Source organism: Sebastes fasciatus, chromosome 22 (genome assembly GCF_043250625.1).
Source record: "Sebastes fasciatus isolate fSebFas1 chromosome 22, fSebFas1.pri, whole genome shotgun sequence".
NCBI classification, from domain to species: Eukaryota; Metazoa; Chordata; class Actinopteri; order Perciformes; family Sebastidae; genus Sebastes; species Sebastes fasciatus.
In genome coordinates, this window is record NC_133816.1 from 9,883,551 (window position 1) to 9,903,002 (window position 19,452).

At 42.1% G+C, this 19,452-nt stretch overlaps 1 protein-coding gene and 1 long non-coding RNA gene across 3 annotated transcripts in view; one reads left to right on the forward strand and one right to left on the reverse strand.

Annotated features, from left to right (window-relative positions):
• Positions 1-19,452, reverse strand: part of nwd2 (NACHT and WD repeat domain containing 2) — a 56,206-nt gene that overhangs the window by 33,962 nt on the left and 2,792 nt on the right. For both annotated transcript variants that reach the window (XM_074624117.1, XM_074624118.1), the window contains exon 3: positions 7,878-7,966. In XM_074624117.1, coding sequence (XP_074480218.1) covers positions 7,878-7,966 — 89 coding nt within the window. The remainder of the gene's footprint in view (positions 1-7,877; positions 7,967-19,452) is intronic.
• LOC141760981 (uncharacterized) overlaps positions 1-19,452 on the forward strand; it is a 129,741-nt gene that overhangs the window by 6,899 nt on the left and 103,390 nt on the right. The window lies entirely within an intron of this gene.

The window sequence follows — 19,452 nt, forward strand, 5'->3', positions numbered from 1 at the left end:
TGCAGCTCAACCGTGGCACGTTAAGGTTAAGAGCCGGTCAAAGACATGAGGTAATGAGATCACGTGACTTGAGGTGGCTATAATGAGGCACCCAGCAGTGGAGGGAGCAGATCTCTTATTCATAGAGCTACTCAGGGAGATAACATTTTTCATAGTGGAAGATGCTTGAAAGTAATTCTACTGCTGATCGTGCCCTTAAAGGGATAGTTCAGGTGATTTGAAGTGGGGTTGTTTGAGGTTCTTATCCATAGTCAGTGTATTACCTACAGTAGATGACAGTCGGCACGCCTCCAGTTTGGAGAAACAGACAGGAGTACCGACACTGAAGCAAAGCAATGTACTGCTGTGGACGTGGCCGGCAGCAAAATGTATTTTAGCCGCCTAAAAAAATAAATAAATATCAGTTTAAACGTACGCTGTATTTAGAATATTTTCACCGGTTTACCTTGCCGTCAGACAGACCTTTCCGATGGGGAACTGAAGCCGTTGTATCCATCTATGCTCTCGCCAAAGACACCAGACTCCATTGGAAAAAACAGTAATTTTACCTCGCAGAACACGGTGGTCCACCGCTGCCTTGATCAGTTAGTTTGTTCGTGCTGCTGTGTGACTTTGGTGAAATCGAACTTACCAAAGTCACATAATAACACAAACAAACTAACCGATCGAGGCAGAAGTAGACCAGCAACTCCCGTGATCTGCAAGGTAAAATTACTGTTTTTTCAATTGAGTCTGGTGGTTGGTGGTTGCTTTAGCGAAAGCATAGATGAAGGCTTCAGTTCCCATCAGAAACATAGACTGTATAGCTGTCTCATGGCAAGGTAAAGCTGTGAAAATATTCTTAATATAGTATACACTTAAACTGATATTGATTTTTTTAGGTGGGCCTTTCTTTTAGCTGGCTAAAATATGTTCCGTGCGGTAACTCCTGTCTGCTTTTCCAAACTGGGGGCGAACCGACCGTCATCTACTGTAGGTAATACTCCGACTATGCATAAGAACCTCATACAACCTCACTTCAAAACAACTGAACTATCCCTTTAAATGAAAGCAAATTTTGTGATTTTTTTTTTTAGGGGATCACAGCTTTAGAACCAGCATTCTTAATGTGACTTGACATCTCCACACCAGATGGAGGTGCTTGAGAGTTAAATGGGAGCAGACATAACTTGGAAGCTCCACAAACTAATAAGAAAAACCAGCAAGAAAAAAACGAATTACAATGCAGTGTTGACCAATTCAGCAGCCGGTGCATACCGCAGACTGCAAATTGCCAACACTTCTAAAACTTCTTTGAGAATGCACTATGTACAGAAAGTTCAAGAAAAGACTTCAAATTCAATTGTTCCCATTTTCTCTGCAGCCAATGTCGACCGATCAATCTCTATGCTTTGATTGTGCTGTCAGGATACCTGCCAGACTTGATTAAAATGTTCTCTTAAAATTCATGGGAGCCATACGAGTAGAGTCAAAGAGTCAACACTACTTCTACATATTCTCATCTCTCAGCTGCCCTGTAGTTCAGCCAATGTGGAAGTTTCCGCTGTTATGCTAAAATGAAATGTATGCATTTTCAAATCAATGAAGAAACTGAATATCCTGGGGCGTACAGGCCTTTTTTTGCATTAAAACCGAGCACAAACCCGACAGCATATACTGTAATGGCGTAAACACACTGCTGGCACGCAGGGAACCAGTCGCTCTGAGGCCGTTCATTTCTTTAATCACATTGCCTGCAGTATATCATTTGGTGTATAGCATCGCTCTTTTTCACCCACACTTCTACCCCTTGAGCGGTCTTTGCTCACTTCAGCCTTCTTTTACCCGCCGGCCAGACTGACTAGGAGACACTTTGTTGCAATATTAAGTCACCGGTTGAAAAAGTGTAGGTGTTACTAAATCCCACCTGAAATGAATGTGAAATATACAGCATTGTACGATTACACTTAAAGTCCCGGTGAAACGGAATATTTGAGCGATGTGCAGTTACAAGAGGGATTTAAAGGTGCAGTGTGTAGGATCTGGTGGTATCTAGCGGTGAGGTGAGGAGATTGCAAGCCTGTCCCGTGTGCCAAGCGTGTTGGAGAGCTACGGTGGCCAACGCGAAAAACGCAAATGGCCCTCTCTAGAGCCATTTGGAGCAGAGCCAGTGCGTAGAGAGTGTGTGTGTGTACGTGGGAAGTGAGTGGTGAAGCGAGAGAGAGAGTGGCGTTATCGACTCCGGCCCAAGCAGGTAAAGTTAACAGCGTTTGTTTTTTCTCCGTTCTGGGCTATACTGTAGAAACATGGCGGCGCAACATGGCAGACTCGGTGAAGAGGACACGCTCCTTATGTTGACCTCAAGATATCCCACGAGTCTCCCCTTTACAGACATGCCCACTTTATGATAATCACGTGCAGTTTGGGGCAAGTTATGGTCAAGTCAGCACACTGACACACTGACAGCTGTTGTTGCCTGTTGGGCTGCAGTTTGCCATGTTATGATTTGAGTATATTTTTTTTATGCTAAATGCAGTACCTGTGAGGGTTTCTGGACAATATTTGTCATTGTTTTGTGTTGTTAATTGATTTCCAATAATAAATATATACATACATTTGCATAAAGCAAGCATATTTGCCCATGCCCATGTTGATAAGAGTATTAAATACTTGACAAATCTCCCTTTAAGTTAATTAATTTTCAATTTTCAATTAAATATTTTAATCGATTTACAGCCCTAATTTTGGTATATAAATACAAAGAATTTTTTTTTTAATATATTGTTAAATAGGTGCACAATATGACTGTGGCACTGATCTAAAGGGGTTAAAAAAGGGCATTTTTCCATTTCATTTCAACTTTAAAGATCTTTTTTTAAATTATTTTAAATTTTTTGAATATCTCTAAATATATTAACAATATTATTAAGTCTGTTTCTACAAGAAACAAGTCTCTATGTTTTATAGTTATGGATAAAAACACTGAAAGAAACATCACGTCATGATGTTGTGTTTTTTCCCCAGGCCTATCTGTCCATCAAATGTCACAGATGTTTTCTGAGGTATCCTGCTGAAAACACATAAACTGACGGGGGTGAAAATATAATCATCACAGTGACAGTAATACGAATGAGTATTTCTCCCAATTTGCAAAACACAGTGTAACGGAAACCTTAGAGGCATTTCATATTTGTTTTTTGATTATCTAAGCTGATTGTCAGCATCACTCCTGTGGAGGCAGTTGGCATGTTGATATGTTTCTGAATAGACTGAATAGAGGGAAAAAAAAAACACCCGTGTCAGAGCAGGGACAGCGAATGGAGACGATGGCCGACTGCCAAGGAGGGAAAGAAACAGACTGGGACAAGAATGAGAGACACAAATTGAGCAAAATGGCAGCCAGGTAAACAGATGGAAGAGTGATGAATACGTCACGCTGTGAACGGTTCTCCCTTTAAAGTTATTCATCTTAGAAATATATCAGTCTGAAAACACAACAAAAATAAATAGTTAGTTGAAATATCTCCTAAAAAAGCTATTCACAGGAAAATACATTTTCACCGAAATTATTAGCTATTATATTTTTAAGTGGGTGACATATTCTAAGAGCACTGCGTCTTTTTTGACAAATTGACAGACGTATTCCCGCCTTTTAAAAAGTGCAAGCATAATGGACTACATGAAAAGGCTTTTTTAAAAAATCTTCGTGAAATGTCATCTCCCCATCTTGTGTTTTGAGTCGCAAAAGACGTCGGAGTGACAGCCGCTGAACAGAATCTCACAGCTGTGGCCAAGGAAACTTTTATTATAATTGCACTGTCTGAGTGTGTGTGTGTGTGTGTGTGTGTGTGTGTGTGTGACGGTCAGTGAGTTTGGCAACCATAGAGAGGTCCGACCACATTATTAACAGAGCTGCTTCCAGTAACCCCCGAGATTCAGTTTAAATCCTGCATGTGGGAGGAGGTGATTGTATTGTAACAAGATGATTTATGAGTCTAAGAAATTCAAGATGGGTTAAGATAATAGGAAGTGGAAGTAAAGCAGCCGCCTCAACTGTGGTGCGGTGGTAGCATCTAGCCACTTTTGTACTGCTTTTTGCAAGAAATATATCCAGGAGACCTTTTACAACCTGCTACAAGTTAAAATATATAATTATCGAAATGCAATTGAAATAAAGTTTATATGTAATCTAGACAAAATTCTGCTTTTTAATTAAATTTCTTCCACTTTTAATATATGCTAAAGATGTATTTTCAGCTGCACATCACCAAAACCAGCTAAATGAGCTCTGCCGTTATCAGGTGCTCCAACAATAAACTTGCTCCATCTAAAACCAAACTCTCTTCATAGTAATGTGTCCTGGCTGAAAAAAAAAGGATAAATGGATGACTTTATTAACCCCTAAAGGGGACACTAGTTTGGTCGCCAATGCACAGTAACAAACAACTAGTGGGGCAACCTCCGGGTCTGAAAAGTGAAGCCAATGCTTTAAACGTGTATTCTTTCTAATAGCCAGCAGGGGGCGACTCCTCTGGTTGCAAAAAAGAAGTCTGATTGTATAGAAGTCTATGAGGAAATGAGCCTACTTCTCACTTGATTTATTACCTCAGTAAACATTGTAAACTTGAGTTTATGGTCTCAATCACTAGTTTCAAGTCTTCTTCAATACAGCATGATGTTCATTTAGTAAATTATGGTCCCATTTAGAGTCAAATAGACCATAAAGCAGGGTATGCTTTAGGGCGTGGCTACTTTGTGATTGACAGGTCGCTACCACGGCGTTATCCGGTATGGGAGTTGTCAGTCTTAGAACTTTAACTGTCTCACAGTGTGTTTTCAGTTCATAAAAGTTAATTGTAACACTTCGGTTGCCTATAAATGTCTTATTCAGCGTTCGGTTGTACTTAGTTCGACCCTCTCATGTCACTTCTGATTGCAAAAAACCAAGACGGTGACAGCCAAAAATCAAGATGGCGATGGCCAAAATGCCAAACTCGAGGCTTCAAAACGGCAGCCCACAAACCAATGGGTGACGCCATGGTGACTACGTCCACTTCTTATAAAAAATCTATGCTCAGATCCATTAATTATAAAAAAAAAGTGAAATATATACCCAAACCTGATAATAAATAAATCAATTAATATTCAAAGAAAGAGACCAGACCCAATCCAATTTAGGCCCAATGCAAAATATGGTCCAAAAAAAGAGAGGGAACACTGGCAGCAGCACGGTGCGCCACCAATTAACAAGCAGCCATGGTCGAAAGAGCAGTAATTCATATCATTTCACCTCGCAAAGCACAGTTCACACTCTCTGCCTCGCGTCACAAACACACTTTACTCCTGAGATGATTCTAATGCAGCATGCGTCTCACTATCGTCTCCGTTCAGGTGTTGGACCCAAGATAAGTGTCGATACAACAGGAGCCTACCTGATTCAATTAATTAGGACCCCTTGACTGGGTCCAATTTGAAACTAGTGTTCTGAGACTGAATAAAGAGGTGCTGACCAACCGAGCTTGAAACCTTGTCCGACCCCTGATCTTTACGTGTGTCTGTTTTGTGTAATTTACACGACGAAGTGAGCAGATGAGTGATGAAAGAGAAAGGAAACATGGGGATAGAAATGGTAAAAAAGGGATCACGGAGCCTGATCCCCCTCGCCATTGCTGTGCGCTGACTGAATGAGGACGCAGCCCTCGACCCCTGGGCCGGATTTCCGCGCCCTCCATCCCTCTCTCCGTCTCCCGCGATCCCCCTCGCCGTCCTCTTAAGCGAGCGTTCTGGATGGAAACTGAGTCAAGCGATGAGGGACCCGGTGAAAGAATTGGGTTTCATCAGCTTGGCATATGTGTGTCAGTGTGTGCCAGCGGATGTGTGTGTGTGTGTGAGAAGACGGAGTGTGTGTGTGTGAAAGGGGAAGCGGGGATCACGCATAAATTACAAATCCAAGCAAAAAAAATAATTAACCAGAAAAATAATCTACTCGGGCTACGACGACATGCCGTACGTAAGAAAAAAACGCTTTCAAGCTCCAGTAAACTGTCGTTTTAGCCAAGGTGCCAATTCTCACATTGCGTGGGTGGGTGCGGGATGAGGAGTGGGGGGGTTCGGATAGAGGAGGAAGAGGAGGAGGGGAGACTAAGTGAGTCATAGTATAAACTCCCAGGCCTTCTGCATAATCATTTCAGCTCACGCTTCGTCACAGAGAGCTGAATCACCAGACAGACACGTGGCCACGGATACCGGAGCCAAAACGTCTCTGCCCCGGCTCGTCCTGCATCATCTCGCACTTCTCTGTCACACGCAGACATTTGAGGGAATCGGCGAGATCTTTCTGTTTAGTTACCGCACCTTTCACCCTTTGACTTTATACAACTAATGCTTGTAATAATAGTATTTTAATTCTTGCAACTGGCAGTAGGTGCTTGTCATTAAACACTGTGGTTCACAAGTCTGTGGAGAATCTGCTTATATGGTGCTTTGGAGCTATATATTGAATGGTTAATTATTCCTCCCATTCATTGGTGAGTCTCCTCACGAAACCATTTCAACAGGATTTTGTGAAACAACAGCAACAACGCAACAAAAACGATTTAAACAATGACTTAGATTTGGTATCAATAATCTATTTTTATTAGCTTCTGTTTGTGCATCCGACTCAAGTGGGAAACATTCAACTTGTGCACAGCAAGCGAGAGAACATTTCCTTTATTTAACCTTTTAGACATGAAACAACCCTCATCACACGTCCTTCACAACTCATTCCAAGTCCTCCAATCAGGCCACTATTATAAGAACCCTCGGCCTACACACAAATGTATTCAAAAACTGATTCAATCCGACTGCCATTAGGTACTCAAACACATGTACATATTTTGCACATTGCTATTTCCTGTTGCAGCCATACGGGCTGAATGCAATGATTGGACGGGCTTATTACAGTCCTGCAGCGGCCACATATTCAGAATTTTTTTCATTATTTTGTCAGAGCATTTGATTTATTGATTGCTTTTGGAAATGTAATGAGAATTTCAACAAATAGAACCAATTTTTTTTGAAGAAGAAGAAGCATACAAACCATAGCTTTAAGTCTTCTGAAAATGAGTGTGGTTCTACTTTCTTCAAAGTTTAGTTTGTTTTCTTACTCGAATAATATGACGATAATTTAAAAAGTCGATAATCCAAGACCCTGTAAAGGTCTGGTCAAGCCCTGTGCATACATTAGAGGTATTCTAACTGTAAACACTATTGTATTTAGTCTTGTTATAACACCTTTTAGACGGTATGTGCTCGGAGCTGTTTATGATCCAAACATTCTTCGCGTGAAAGCGGAATTAGCTGCGGACACCCTGCTGACTGCAGCTTTGCGAAACAATTCAGGGGGTCACAAGTCTCCTCAAATCCTTTCCAGGAACAATCTACGGCAGAAAATCTCCCCCTGACTCGAGGGCTCTCCTGGATTTGTTAAACAAACAAACCCTCTGATAGCAATCTCTCTCCGCGTGCAGTGTTGCTGATATGCAATGCAAATGATCCCGATCGGTGGACACCGCGGGGAGAAACGCTTGCAATTCTCCGACAACAACAAAGGGAAGGCCCTCGCATCACGCTGCCTTATCCGCAGCTAGATTTGTGCCAGCCTTCACTCATTTGAAGCCTTATCTTTGCTGGCCTTCTGTCCGCTTAAAGGGACAGAGACCTCTGCGTGACGCCCTGGGGGCCCCTCCAGGCAATGTGTAAGCCGCGGTGTAGATTTGGAGGCACTTAAGAGTCAGTACTGGCAAACTACTGTTCTGGAAGTTATAGGCTCCTTGAGCTGGAGGGAGGTAGGAAAGGAAAGGAAAGAAAAAAAAAATCAGAGGAGAAATCGAGGTAGAAAGAAGGGGGAATGTTACCTGGAATTCAATCCCATAGTTCTCCCTGCAGAAGTCTCGTAGTTTGGGGTAGACGTGCTCTTTCAGTGCGTTCCTCTCCGCCTCTGTGTCTAGGGAGACAAAAAAAGAGGGCATCTTGAAGCGTTAAAAAAAAAAAAAAAAGCTAACTTTAAGCACTCATGTATACAGGAGCAGAAGATATGTGAAAATGATAGTAAAAGCCTTATTGACATGGCCAGTTCAGTTCAAATAGAGAAAATTAAAGACATTTGGGAAATATGCTTATTCATCTTCTTTCTGAGCGTTAGATAAGAAGATCGATTGGAGTGAGGTGGAGGGACTGTTAGACCCAGCGCTGCCGCTCGCCACCAGCCCGCTGTTCAGCTCATTTTTGTAACCAGCGTAGCATTAAAGCCAGGGGGGCAACCTTGCAAAAAGAAGTCTGATTGTATAGAAGTCTATGAGAAAATGACTCTACTTCTCACTTGATTTATTACCTCAGTAAACATTGTAAACATGAGTTTATGGTCTCAATCACTAGTTTCAAGTCTTCTTCAATACAGCATGATGTTCATTTAGTAAATTATGGTCCTATTTAGAGTCAAATAGACCATAAAGCAGGGGATGCTTTAGGACATGGCTACCTTGTGGTTGACAGGTCGCTACCGCTGCGTTCTCCGGTCTGGGAGTTGTCCGTGTTTTTGTCTTACAATTAACTTTCAAACACACTGTGAAAGGGTTAAAGTTGTAACATTTTGGTCGCCTAAAAATATTTCATTCAGCTTTCGGTTGTACTTAGCGCCACCCTTTTGTGTCACTTCTGGTTGCAAAAAAACAAGATGGCGACGGCCAAAAATGCTGAACTTGTGGCTTCAAAACGGCAGTCCACAAACCAAGGGGTGACGTCACGGTGATTACGTCCACTTCTTATATACAGTCGATGATTAAAGCATGGCGAAATGAGCAAGCTAGCTAGCTTTAATGCTACACTGGTTACAGAAAATGAGCCGAACAAAATTGTCACTCGTCTAGCGATAGCAATGTGCTTTTCTATGCTGTGACAAGAGTGTAAAGATGAAGCATTACGTTGTTAAATTTGACTCATTTACTCCGTCATGCTTTGTAACGGGACTTACTACTCCACTGCTTGTTTTAGTCGTTACTGCAAAACCTCACCTCAGTACGTCTGCGACTTTCAATGACAATAGCCGCCTCTCTGACCGTCCCGTTACGTTGATTTGAATGGGAATGTCCTATTCTATTCCTATGGGCTCTCTCTTAAATTAAAAATACACCCATTAATACTGATATTCTCATGTAGCTTCTCTGAAAGTTAGCGAATAATTGTACTTCTAAAAATGTTGAACTATTCCTTTAAAAAGCAGACCAGATTTGACCTTTGTGTGTCTGTGTCAGGGTCGAAAGCACAACAAATATCACAGTTCAACCCGGGGTTGTATCTTAACTGGACAGCTGGGACAACAGGTGAATAATCAGTCATTTGTAAAAGAAATTCTGCTCGATCAACTAATGGATTAATCAACTAATCACCTCTAATGTAATCCCTGCCAGGCCCATATCAATGTATCTAGATCATTTTTAAATGAGCAACCCCTTTTTACACCCATAAAGAAACGTGGTTACCTAGAAGAGCTGCAGTCAGCAGCAGCGCTGACACACACTGTTGAAGAATGTGGGATTATGCAGCATTACAAAGGCAGTGATCATATTGGACAGTCGGAGTGTCACGGAGTGAGTGCCCACGGCTTGTTGTTGTGTCCCACTTTCTTCCCTCCTGTCCTCTCTTTCCTACTGTCTTCCAAATGGTTACTGTAATGTATTCGGACAGGCCCAGTCTCTTTCTCCCTCTCTTTTTCTGAAGGGTGTGGACGGATAGTTAAAAACAGAACATGCCCGACAGAGAGGCCTCGTGTGACCAAGACTCGCACATGCGCGAAACAAAGAACACACACACACACACACACACGGCGGACGCGCGGACGGACGGACGGCGCACAAACATCCCCTCAGCCGCTAACCGTGTCATACGCAGCGTGAGCAGAAGAGCCCGCAAATTTAGTCTGACGAATCTTTCTCTCATCTATCTTTAGTAAGGCTTTGGGCCGTGACCGTACAAATATCCGCCCACAGCTACCCGAGCGAAATGTCAAATCGAAAACTGAACGGCTGTAATAGTATGCAAATGAAATAAATGGCAGTTGCTGCATCGGTGGAGCTCCCATCTAATTCCATCAGAGATGCACTACTGTAAATGTATAGTGTCTCACGGTGACATCATAACGGCAGAAATAGCAGCGTTTATGGAGATGTGTTGGGGAAAAGCTAACGCAATCTAAATCTGCATGTTGCCGTAACTCCGTCTCGATGTGACCTGACAGACTAAACTGTGTTGTTGTTTGTATTGTGCTGATAACTGCAAGACGCCTCTCTCTCTCTCTCTCTTTTTTTTGTGGGATGATGATGAGTTATGGCAGCCTGACGTATGTGTGTGTCTAGTGTGTGCACACCCACATGCAAAGGAACAAAGACTGGATGGTACATTCGCCCTCTCTCTCTCTCTCTCTCTCTCTCTCTCTCTCTCGCTGTGTGTGTCCCTCCCTCCAATTTTCCAATCTGTTTATTTCAATAGTGCCGACCAATCTATCTTTCCCTTTCAGATGTGTCCTGTCAGCTCTTTTCTTTCTTCTTCCCTCACTTCCCTTTCTTTTCTCTCTTCCTCCCTCGTCCTTTAGGGAACTCATGGGCGGTCAGTCGAACACAGAAACACATTCAAATGTTCCCTGGTTCTTTCTTTCACACTCGATGCAAGGGCTGCTGCTCACAATACGTTTTATTTTCCATCGATTGTTCAGTGTTGAATAGGTGGAAATAGTGAAAAGTGCCTTTTAGAATTTTCCACTGTCCAAGTTGACATCTTCATACTGTTTTTTTTTTGGTCCAACAAACAGTTCAAACTCAAATATATTCTATTTACGGTGACATGAATCCTCAAATACTCACATTCTTGAATGATTTAAACATCATCAAACCATCTCAGCAGAACTCAAAGTATCTATGGTAGAGGTGGGCGATATATTGAATGTACTCGATGTATTGCAGCTTACGTGGGATGTAGTGAATGACTATATCGCAAACATTGAGTACAATATTAATTGTCAAGTCATTTTTTTAATCCAACAGCCGTCAGAAATAGTGACCTCATGTTGCTGGCTCCTCTGCGGTCACAGATTTCGGTGTAACGCCTCGGTATGAGCATTGATGTGCGTATGGGGCGTGTTTTTGTATCTGGAGGTAAGCAGAGAACTGGGAAAAAGAGTCTGGAGAGAAAGAAGTGAAGCGCCGAAGCGAGTCAAAGACGTCAAGACGGTCAAACCAGCCCCCACGTTGTTTTGCGGTACGTGTATATACTAGGCATTACGGTAAGAGCATGTAAGAACCGGCTTCAAAATAAAAGCGACCAAGAACTGGCTTCAAAATAAAAAGTGATCTTCCGGTGAATGTGATGAATTTATGTGGCAATTTCACAAAAATTCAATAGGTCAGTCAGTCAATAATAAATAATGAAATCAAACAAAATGAATTAATATCAAATAATAAGTCAAATTAATGCTAATTAAAACTATCGCCTGCAAACTGTATTTCGGTGAAAAGTTGAATTTCTATTGTGTGAATAATTAGTCAAGCTTAATAAGAATACATCTCCAAATAATAATCTGACTTCAATATGACAATACACCACCTCAGTGTTCGGATTAATTTGCTAGAATGATCACGCTGGTATGATCATACGCATCAATATCGAATATATATATATCGCAATATAGCCTGAAAATACTAAGATATATATTGTACGACGCGATACAGCCTAAAATATCTAGATATATATCATATAGCCTATTGATATAGCCTAAAAATATCTAAATATATATCGTATATTGCGATATAGCCTAAAAATACTGAGATATTATTAATAAGCTATACCACCCAGCCCTAATCTATGGATAACGAGCTAAAAAGTTAAACCAAAATCCCTCCAACACTATGAAGTTAGTTCTCGTGACATAGCTTCAGCTGGCCCTTCATTCCTCCAGATAGCGGTCACTCTACAGCTGCCCTCTCCAAGTCTCATCAACAAGCCTCTGACAAAGCAATCACTCTGCTCTCATCAAGATACACCAACAGACACTCCAGAGGCACTTGGTATGCACAACTGCTTAGAGATCCCTGATTAGAAGAGAGGGAGAAGTCCACAAGACGAGTGTCTTAGCAAATAGAACAAAGCTGCGACACGGTGGTCATCCATATTGACATGGATCCTACAGAGTGTGTGTGTATGTGAGGTGCTTAAAGGGTCGGTATTGAATTAGAATTAGAATTTGAGTGAACTGACCGGTCTAAACAAGACACGTGCGTCACATTTAGAGACCAAAGCTCTTGTAATTTCCAATCTAACACAAGTATATAAAGTAATATCATGGATGATGGATGATGCACAGTAGCTATACAGCAGTTAAGTGGTTTAAGCCTAGCACAGTGGTCCCTAACCTAGGGGTTCGGGACGTCTCTAAGGGGTCACAAGCTAAATCTGAGGGGTCTGGAGATGATTTTGCTACTTTTTCTTTTTGCTTTTGTCGTAAAAAGCTGGACGTTATTACATGTTCTGGCCTGTAAAAATGATTCAAATATAGCAATTTGAGAAGTTGTGAAAGAAAAATCACTCTTTGGTGGAACTGTTTATATACAATCTGTGACAAGGGGTCATTTAACAAGCAAAATAAGCCATTTCCTGGTTCCAGCTTCTCAAATGTGAATATCTTTGGGTTTTGAACTGTTAGTCGGACAAAAAAAATACACTTGGAGGCATCACCTTGGGCCCTGTTTTCTGGCATTTTATAGACTGAACAATTATTTGACTCAACCAATAAAAAAAAAAAATCAACAGATCAAGCGATACTGAAAATAATCTTTTGTTGCAGCCCTAGTTCAAATTCAGCCCCTGACCCGCAGCATTTTATTCTCTGTCACTTGTCTTGACATCTCAACACTGCATATTTCACAATAAAGCATCTTAAAACTTAAGTCTACAGTACATCAGAATAGACCACACAAGTAGGGCTGTGTATTGGCAAGAATCTGACGATATGTTATGTATCACGATGCAGGGGTTACGATTCAATGTATATTATTCGTACACCCCTACCCACAAGACCAACAAATGTAAGCAAAACATTATCTTTCTCAGTCTACGCGGGGCTGTTGCTTAAAAAAAACTTCAAGTTCACTGTGTTCAGTGTACCACACAAACTCTCTAATGTGCAGATCTGAACCTGATGATGCAGACGCACAGTCAGTGAGCAAATCGATACCGAATGACCTGGAAGATGCTGAAGGCAAATTGTGTCTGTGTAAAGCAGCCATCCATAAAGGCCAGATGTTCCTGCATTTCCCTGAGCACAGCGAGACCCTACAGGTTATCTGAATACCACTGAATCAGGAAGGAAATCCACTGGAGGTTATTGCTCCACCATCCACACTATATGTTAAGCATCGAGGGAAAAACAACTATTTACAGTAAAACATTTATGTAACAGTGGTAGGGACTTCCCTGTTTGTCTGCCAGTAACCTCAACTGTGTATGATTAAATAACCACAACAGTGGTTGCACGAAGAACTAGTGTTAGTCTACCCAACATAAAAATGTGCTAGAACAAGTTCATTGGGTAACATCTGTGCTGGCAGCTGTTGCCTTAAAAGCCACTAGTGGGGCTTTTAGGGTCTCTGTCATATAATCACAGTTATGCTGGGAACACACTACACATTTTACAGCCCCAATTATAGCCAGTCATGATGACTGATGCTCGAGATCGCGGAGACTCGGTAACCATGGCCACCGCATGTTGTCTTGTAGATTTAAGATTCCAATCTCTTGCCTCCTGACAGAAGCTCAGACCAGTCAGAGGGTCCAATCAGACATGATTATATCCAGTGGCGGACTCGGGCTCTCTGAAGGGCAGGGGCGAAAAGATAAAAAGGGCACCGGCTGCATGCGATGGGGCACCAGTGTGCAGAAAGTTTTCCCTTGAGGGCATTTCATCACGTTGACTCCACTGGAAGGGCAACCTAGAGGGCACTTAATCACGTTTTATCTTCCATTGGGGGCACCCAAGAGGGCACTTAGTCCCATTTTCTCTACTCGAAGGGCATCCAAGGTGGCGCTTTCGCTGCGATTTGTTCAAACATGGGGGCACCAAGGGGGACAGTTTGATTATATATATATTTATATCAAGCGTGTTCGATTTTATGCTGAATCTGTTGGACAATGATGCCAAGGTGTGATGCGACACTTTTCAAAATATAAAACAGTGAACTCATCTGCTGCATCTTTAGTTTCCCGTCAGCTCTTCGGTTTGGGACATAAGCATAGATTTGGTTATGGACGGTAGGATGGACATGTCCCTACCAAAGCCAGGGCACTAGTTAGTTGTCCCGGATGTAATGTATACTACATTAGCAAGAATTTCTATGAGAGTATGAGACTAACTGCACATGCTCAAGTGCCCCACAATGCATTGCGAGATTTTGAGCCAGGCTGAAAGCTGTTAATATGTCACTATATTTAGTTTTAATATGTTTTCAGGTGAGAAAGTAACCATTTACATTCCCAATATGTGGTCAGTTTGTCCAAATAACGCCTGTTTGGAAATGTACCGTGACATTTTTGGAGATGTGACGGCCGCCAGTCATGATACGTCTCGCTTGAGCATACTTCAGTGTGAACGATCTGCTGGTAATATCATACTTAATTTAGTAGGCTTTAGTAAGCTTCATAAGATGATTTAAAAAGTAGCATAAAGTAGAGTGAAACTCTGTATCATATTTAAATTTTGAATACTAATTGAAGTCTCAAACTTACAGTAATAATATAAAATGTGAAATATTACTTTACCTAAATAAATCAACATAATACCAGCCCTGTTTCTATACACACCCCATGGTTAGACAGTTACTTGAGTTATTACGGGGCAACACAAACGCAAAGTAGGCGGCGAGCTTGTGAAGGTTTTTGCTTTCTTGTACCATAAGGAGCTCATTTGTTATAGTTGTGTAATCAAATGCAAAACTATCAGTTTTTGTAGAGAGAGATTTGGTCTTCCACTGTTTATCATATCTATTTTTATACCGCCTCACTAGGAACCCTCATAGCCAGATCATCACATTTTTATTTTCTAATCCTCAGTATTACTTTTTAATCTTGGAAAACTGTCCTTTTTAGGATCTTTGCATGCAATACTGTATATCTGTCAGCGTCCTTGATATGGTGGGATCTAGAGAACATGAAGAGAATTAGTGCTGTATTCTGAGGAGAATGACGGTGTATGTGAGGGCAACTGCTGAATTTGTCAGAACGACGTCCTGGGGGGTGCGGAATTGCTCCACAGCAACACTGGAAAAACTGAGAGAGAGAGAGGTCACTAAAAAGCTGCTGCCAAACCAGTCAGAGTGAGCTTTCTACTTCCCCTTCAGGAGACGAGCGGAGGCCAAAGACGACACAAGAGGATGAGGAATAAGCTAGCACGCGTCATAAACTTCACGCGCCGCAGAACGGATGCCGGGCTCGCCCAAAAAATCTGGCACTCGCCAGCCCCACTGAAAAGCAATTTATTAAACAAAAGCCACCCTTGACACAGCATTTCCACCTGTCATCCCTCCTCCTCTGTCCGCCTTGCCAACCCTCCCACTCTCCTCCTTTCTTCTCTTTCAACCAGACTCAAAAAAGTGGATGATTAGAGAGGGAGAGAGAGATATTCTTAAAGTAAAAGACACCGTTGAATGACAGAAAAACTGAGCTAAAACAACCTACAACATAAATGTAGTCAATCGGAACAGTGGGAATAATCGCGGGGCGAATTGTAACGTAATTAGTGGTCTCCGTGGTGACACGCTATAGCCTTGATGATGGCGCATTGGGAGGGGTGGATGATTTTATGCGTGGCATCCCTAAGGCCTCGCGCTTTTATCAACGTTAAACAGCTTAAGTGATAGCTCGCATACAAATAGCTGCCTACAAGCGATGCCAGAGCCCCTGAGGTGGCTACAGCAAGGTAATGGAGCTGTCTTGATATGCTTATATGGATCTCCACACAAACACACACGGAGGAGACGGGCTGCATAATGCACTGAGCGGTACGCAAAAATAAATCATGTTAGGCTTTTTCTCTGGGTTTGTTGCTGCCGTCTGGCTACTGGCAACAACAGATAGCAGCGGGGTTTTTAATTGATCGAGTGTGGCCACACACACGGATTCATCCACCTGAGCCAAGAACTTGAGTGATTCATTAACATCGTGGAAGGAGGATGTAAATCCACTCAAATTAGTTGTTTAGCTTTACACTCTGGAATACTTAAATACTGCATTGTGTCGTGAACCTTCTATTGTAGCATCTGCATGCTCTGCTCATTTCTCAAACCACTCTTCTATCAACCACGATTTCTAAATTATTGTTAAAACTGAGCATAATGCCCCTTTAACAGACAGCGCAAACACACACAAACAGAGGTCCCTGAGGGCGAATACAGCCGTGGGAGTGCACCGCAGTTGTCTATGGCTTTTGATTAAGGGCATTAGGGTTAGTATATTCAGCACAGCCAACTTGGCACTGTAGATCACAGCAGAGAGGTCCTCCAGTCACACAGACACAATACAAAAAGCGTTGTGATGGTGAGATTATCGCCGCCGATAGCATTGTTCATCTTTCTAGTGTGTGGTATTATGTGTGACATATATTTTTTTGAAGTGTTATAATGGGATGTTTTGTCAAAGCGAGGGAGATATCCTGCCCAGCTTTCAGCAACTATTTCACACTCATACTGCTTCATTCATTGCTTTTATGTCTAGTTTGGGGAGAAGTGCGAGGAAACATGCCCTTTATGTTTCTCCTCAACAAGAGTTAGAGTTACTGATTCTATTTCAAGGCCACAGCTTTCCAGTCACGAGCCTAAATAGACTGATACTCCACTATATGTACAGTAGGATGTTATCGATGTTATCGATATAGATATGATATAGTTATAGATATAGTTATAGATTGAAGTTGGAGTTGAGAGACGACGTTTACGACCAGATTATTTCACAAGTAACCACTTTAGAAAGCTAATTTTAAACCAATAAAAAGCTAAATCACCAGACGATAGCCGGTGGGTCCCTCGATTGCATTTCAGCCAATGAGTTCCACCTTTTTTTGCTCTCCACACGGACTGTTTACCTGCATTCAACCAAAGCCTGCTCGAACGTGATTGGTCAATACTACTCGGACTGCAAACGGAAACTAGGGATGCACCGATCTGACTTGTCCAGATAGCGATACCTGGGCTTTGGGTATACCGAGTACCGATCCGATACCAGTGTTTAATCAATAAGCTGTATGCCTCACTGTGTGGAAGTGACTGGGATCATTCTTTTATGTGTAAGGAAACATCAGGCTGGACTTACATTTTGCTTTACTAACTTTGTAAAACAAAATGTAACAAATAAATACATAGATATAAATGTATTTAATTGTTCCTCATTAGTAAAATAATAAATTGTACACCAGCAACTTAGTAAAAGAAATCTTCAAAATGAACAGGAATTACAAGTCAGGTGTAAACCTTTTTAATGCAGCAACAAATTGGTCAAAACTTAAACAGGAATTAAAATTCCAGTATATAATATATATAGTATATAAACATAAAATTAATTGAATAGATCGGCCCCATTGTCACCGATATCCGATCCAGCTGTTTGAGTCAGTATCGGCCCGATATCCAATCCAGTATCGGTGCATCCCTAACGGAAACCAGAACGCTTCCGATGCAATCTTTTTATAGAGATTAATTCAACAATAACCGTAATGGTGGCATAGAACTGGGCCGCAGAAAGAGTGTCGTGTCCTAACAGCAAGCGAGCATGTAAGTGCTTCTGTAACGTCACGTCAACGTACCTATCAGCTGTGTGTTCGAGATCAGACTGGAGACGTAACCACTTAAAAGATGGGTGAGTAGCACTTGCTATCTTCTGACGTTTGTACTTTTTAAAAGAGAAAACACACATTTTATATTGTGATATTTACTGCAAATAACTTTGGCCAACAGCAAGTAAGAAACCTTCAGCTCCCTGGTGGTCTCTCTGTAGGTTTTTGTGGTGAAATGAGGAGGTATCGTATAGATATTTCCTCATTTTAACTTCACGAATCAGCCTTTTCTCGTCCATTGCGGCGCTTTCAAAGCGAGTGACGGGAATAAATAGAAACAGGGCGTCTGACAAAAGTTCAGCTCAAAGCGGCGCATTGGCCAGTTATGTTGCGCTCACACTACGAGCAACAAAGCAACAGGCTACAAGTCGACATAACTACATCAGCGAGCACTTGAGCAACACTTCAACGGTGACTCGGCGGCAATGTAGCTGGCCACGCTTGGCTGTTTTGCCGCTTGTTGTGCGAACATAGCATTAGGACGCGATGTCACGGACATAATGTGCAAAAATAGATATTTGAATCATTTGAACCTCTGTCGTGTTTTAAGAAGAAATATGCAAATGTGATTTTTGCAGCCCAGCCCACACACACACACACACAGACAAAGCCACACGGGCATATGCAAAGAGCAGAGGAACTTAATCGCTTGTCGACTGGCGCAGAGAAATAGCTCAACAAAGCCCCCGTGATCTGTAATCGGATTGTCCGATGCTGCTTCGAGTGATCGGTGATCGGCCCCAAAAACATCATGATCGCAGCACCCTTAGTATGGTAACTATAGTGAAATATAATCAAAATGTTTGAGGGAAAAGCCAAAAGGGTGATGTTGAAGCAGAGAGGGGCTCTCTTATTGTTACTGGGTGCCATCAAAATGTGAACTGTATCCATTTGTATCCACGTTATTGATTGCTTTTGTCTGATCTGACCAACATTATACATGTACAGTAAGGTGAATGCTATTACATAAGTGCATGGACAGCCCCCTCTAGTGAACATGGAGGAACAGGCTCTGCAGCAGGACTGAGGGCAGACCTGGGTCACAGCAATTATGAGTAATTCCTCATGTGCATGTTGGCACAGACGGTACGGATTTGCCGCACCACAACAAGTCTGCAAAGTGTAGGGAGAGTTTCTGTTCGGTTCACAGCTACAACTTGAGTACCGTAATGGAGTGAACTCATCTGAAACAAATGCAAAGAATACCTTCCTGCAGGGGGAATCAAGACCTGAGTGTGTGCCTCTATGGCTTCATTACCAGGATATGGCACTGGATACCAGCACCCTCGCTTCACTGGGAACAGCAGCTCATAATTAGCTCGTTTCGCAGCTCGGGGATGGAGATGTGTGTCTTCCCGTTTGTGCCGACGGGTGTGAAAAGAACTACTCGGAATAGCCCCCACTCGTCGCTTTTTTCCCATCCACGTGCAGATCGGAAGCGTTAATTCCGTGCTGTGACGGGACGGTCTGAACGACTTGAGTCAGCTACAGGTGGCTACACTTTTCACCGTCTACCGCGGGCCATAACAGGGCAATAATCTGAGGTCAACTCATTCTTTTTTGCT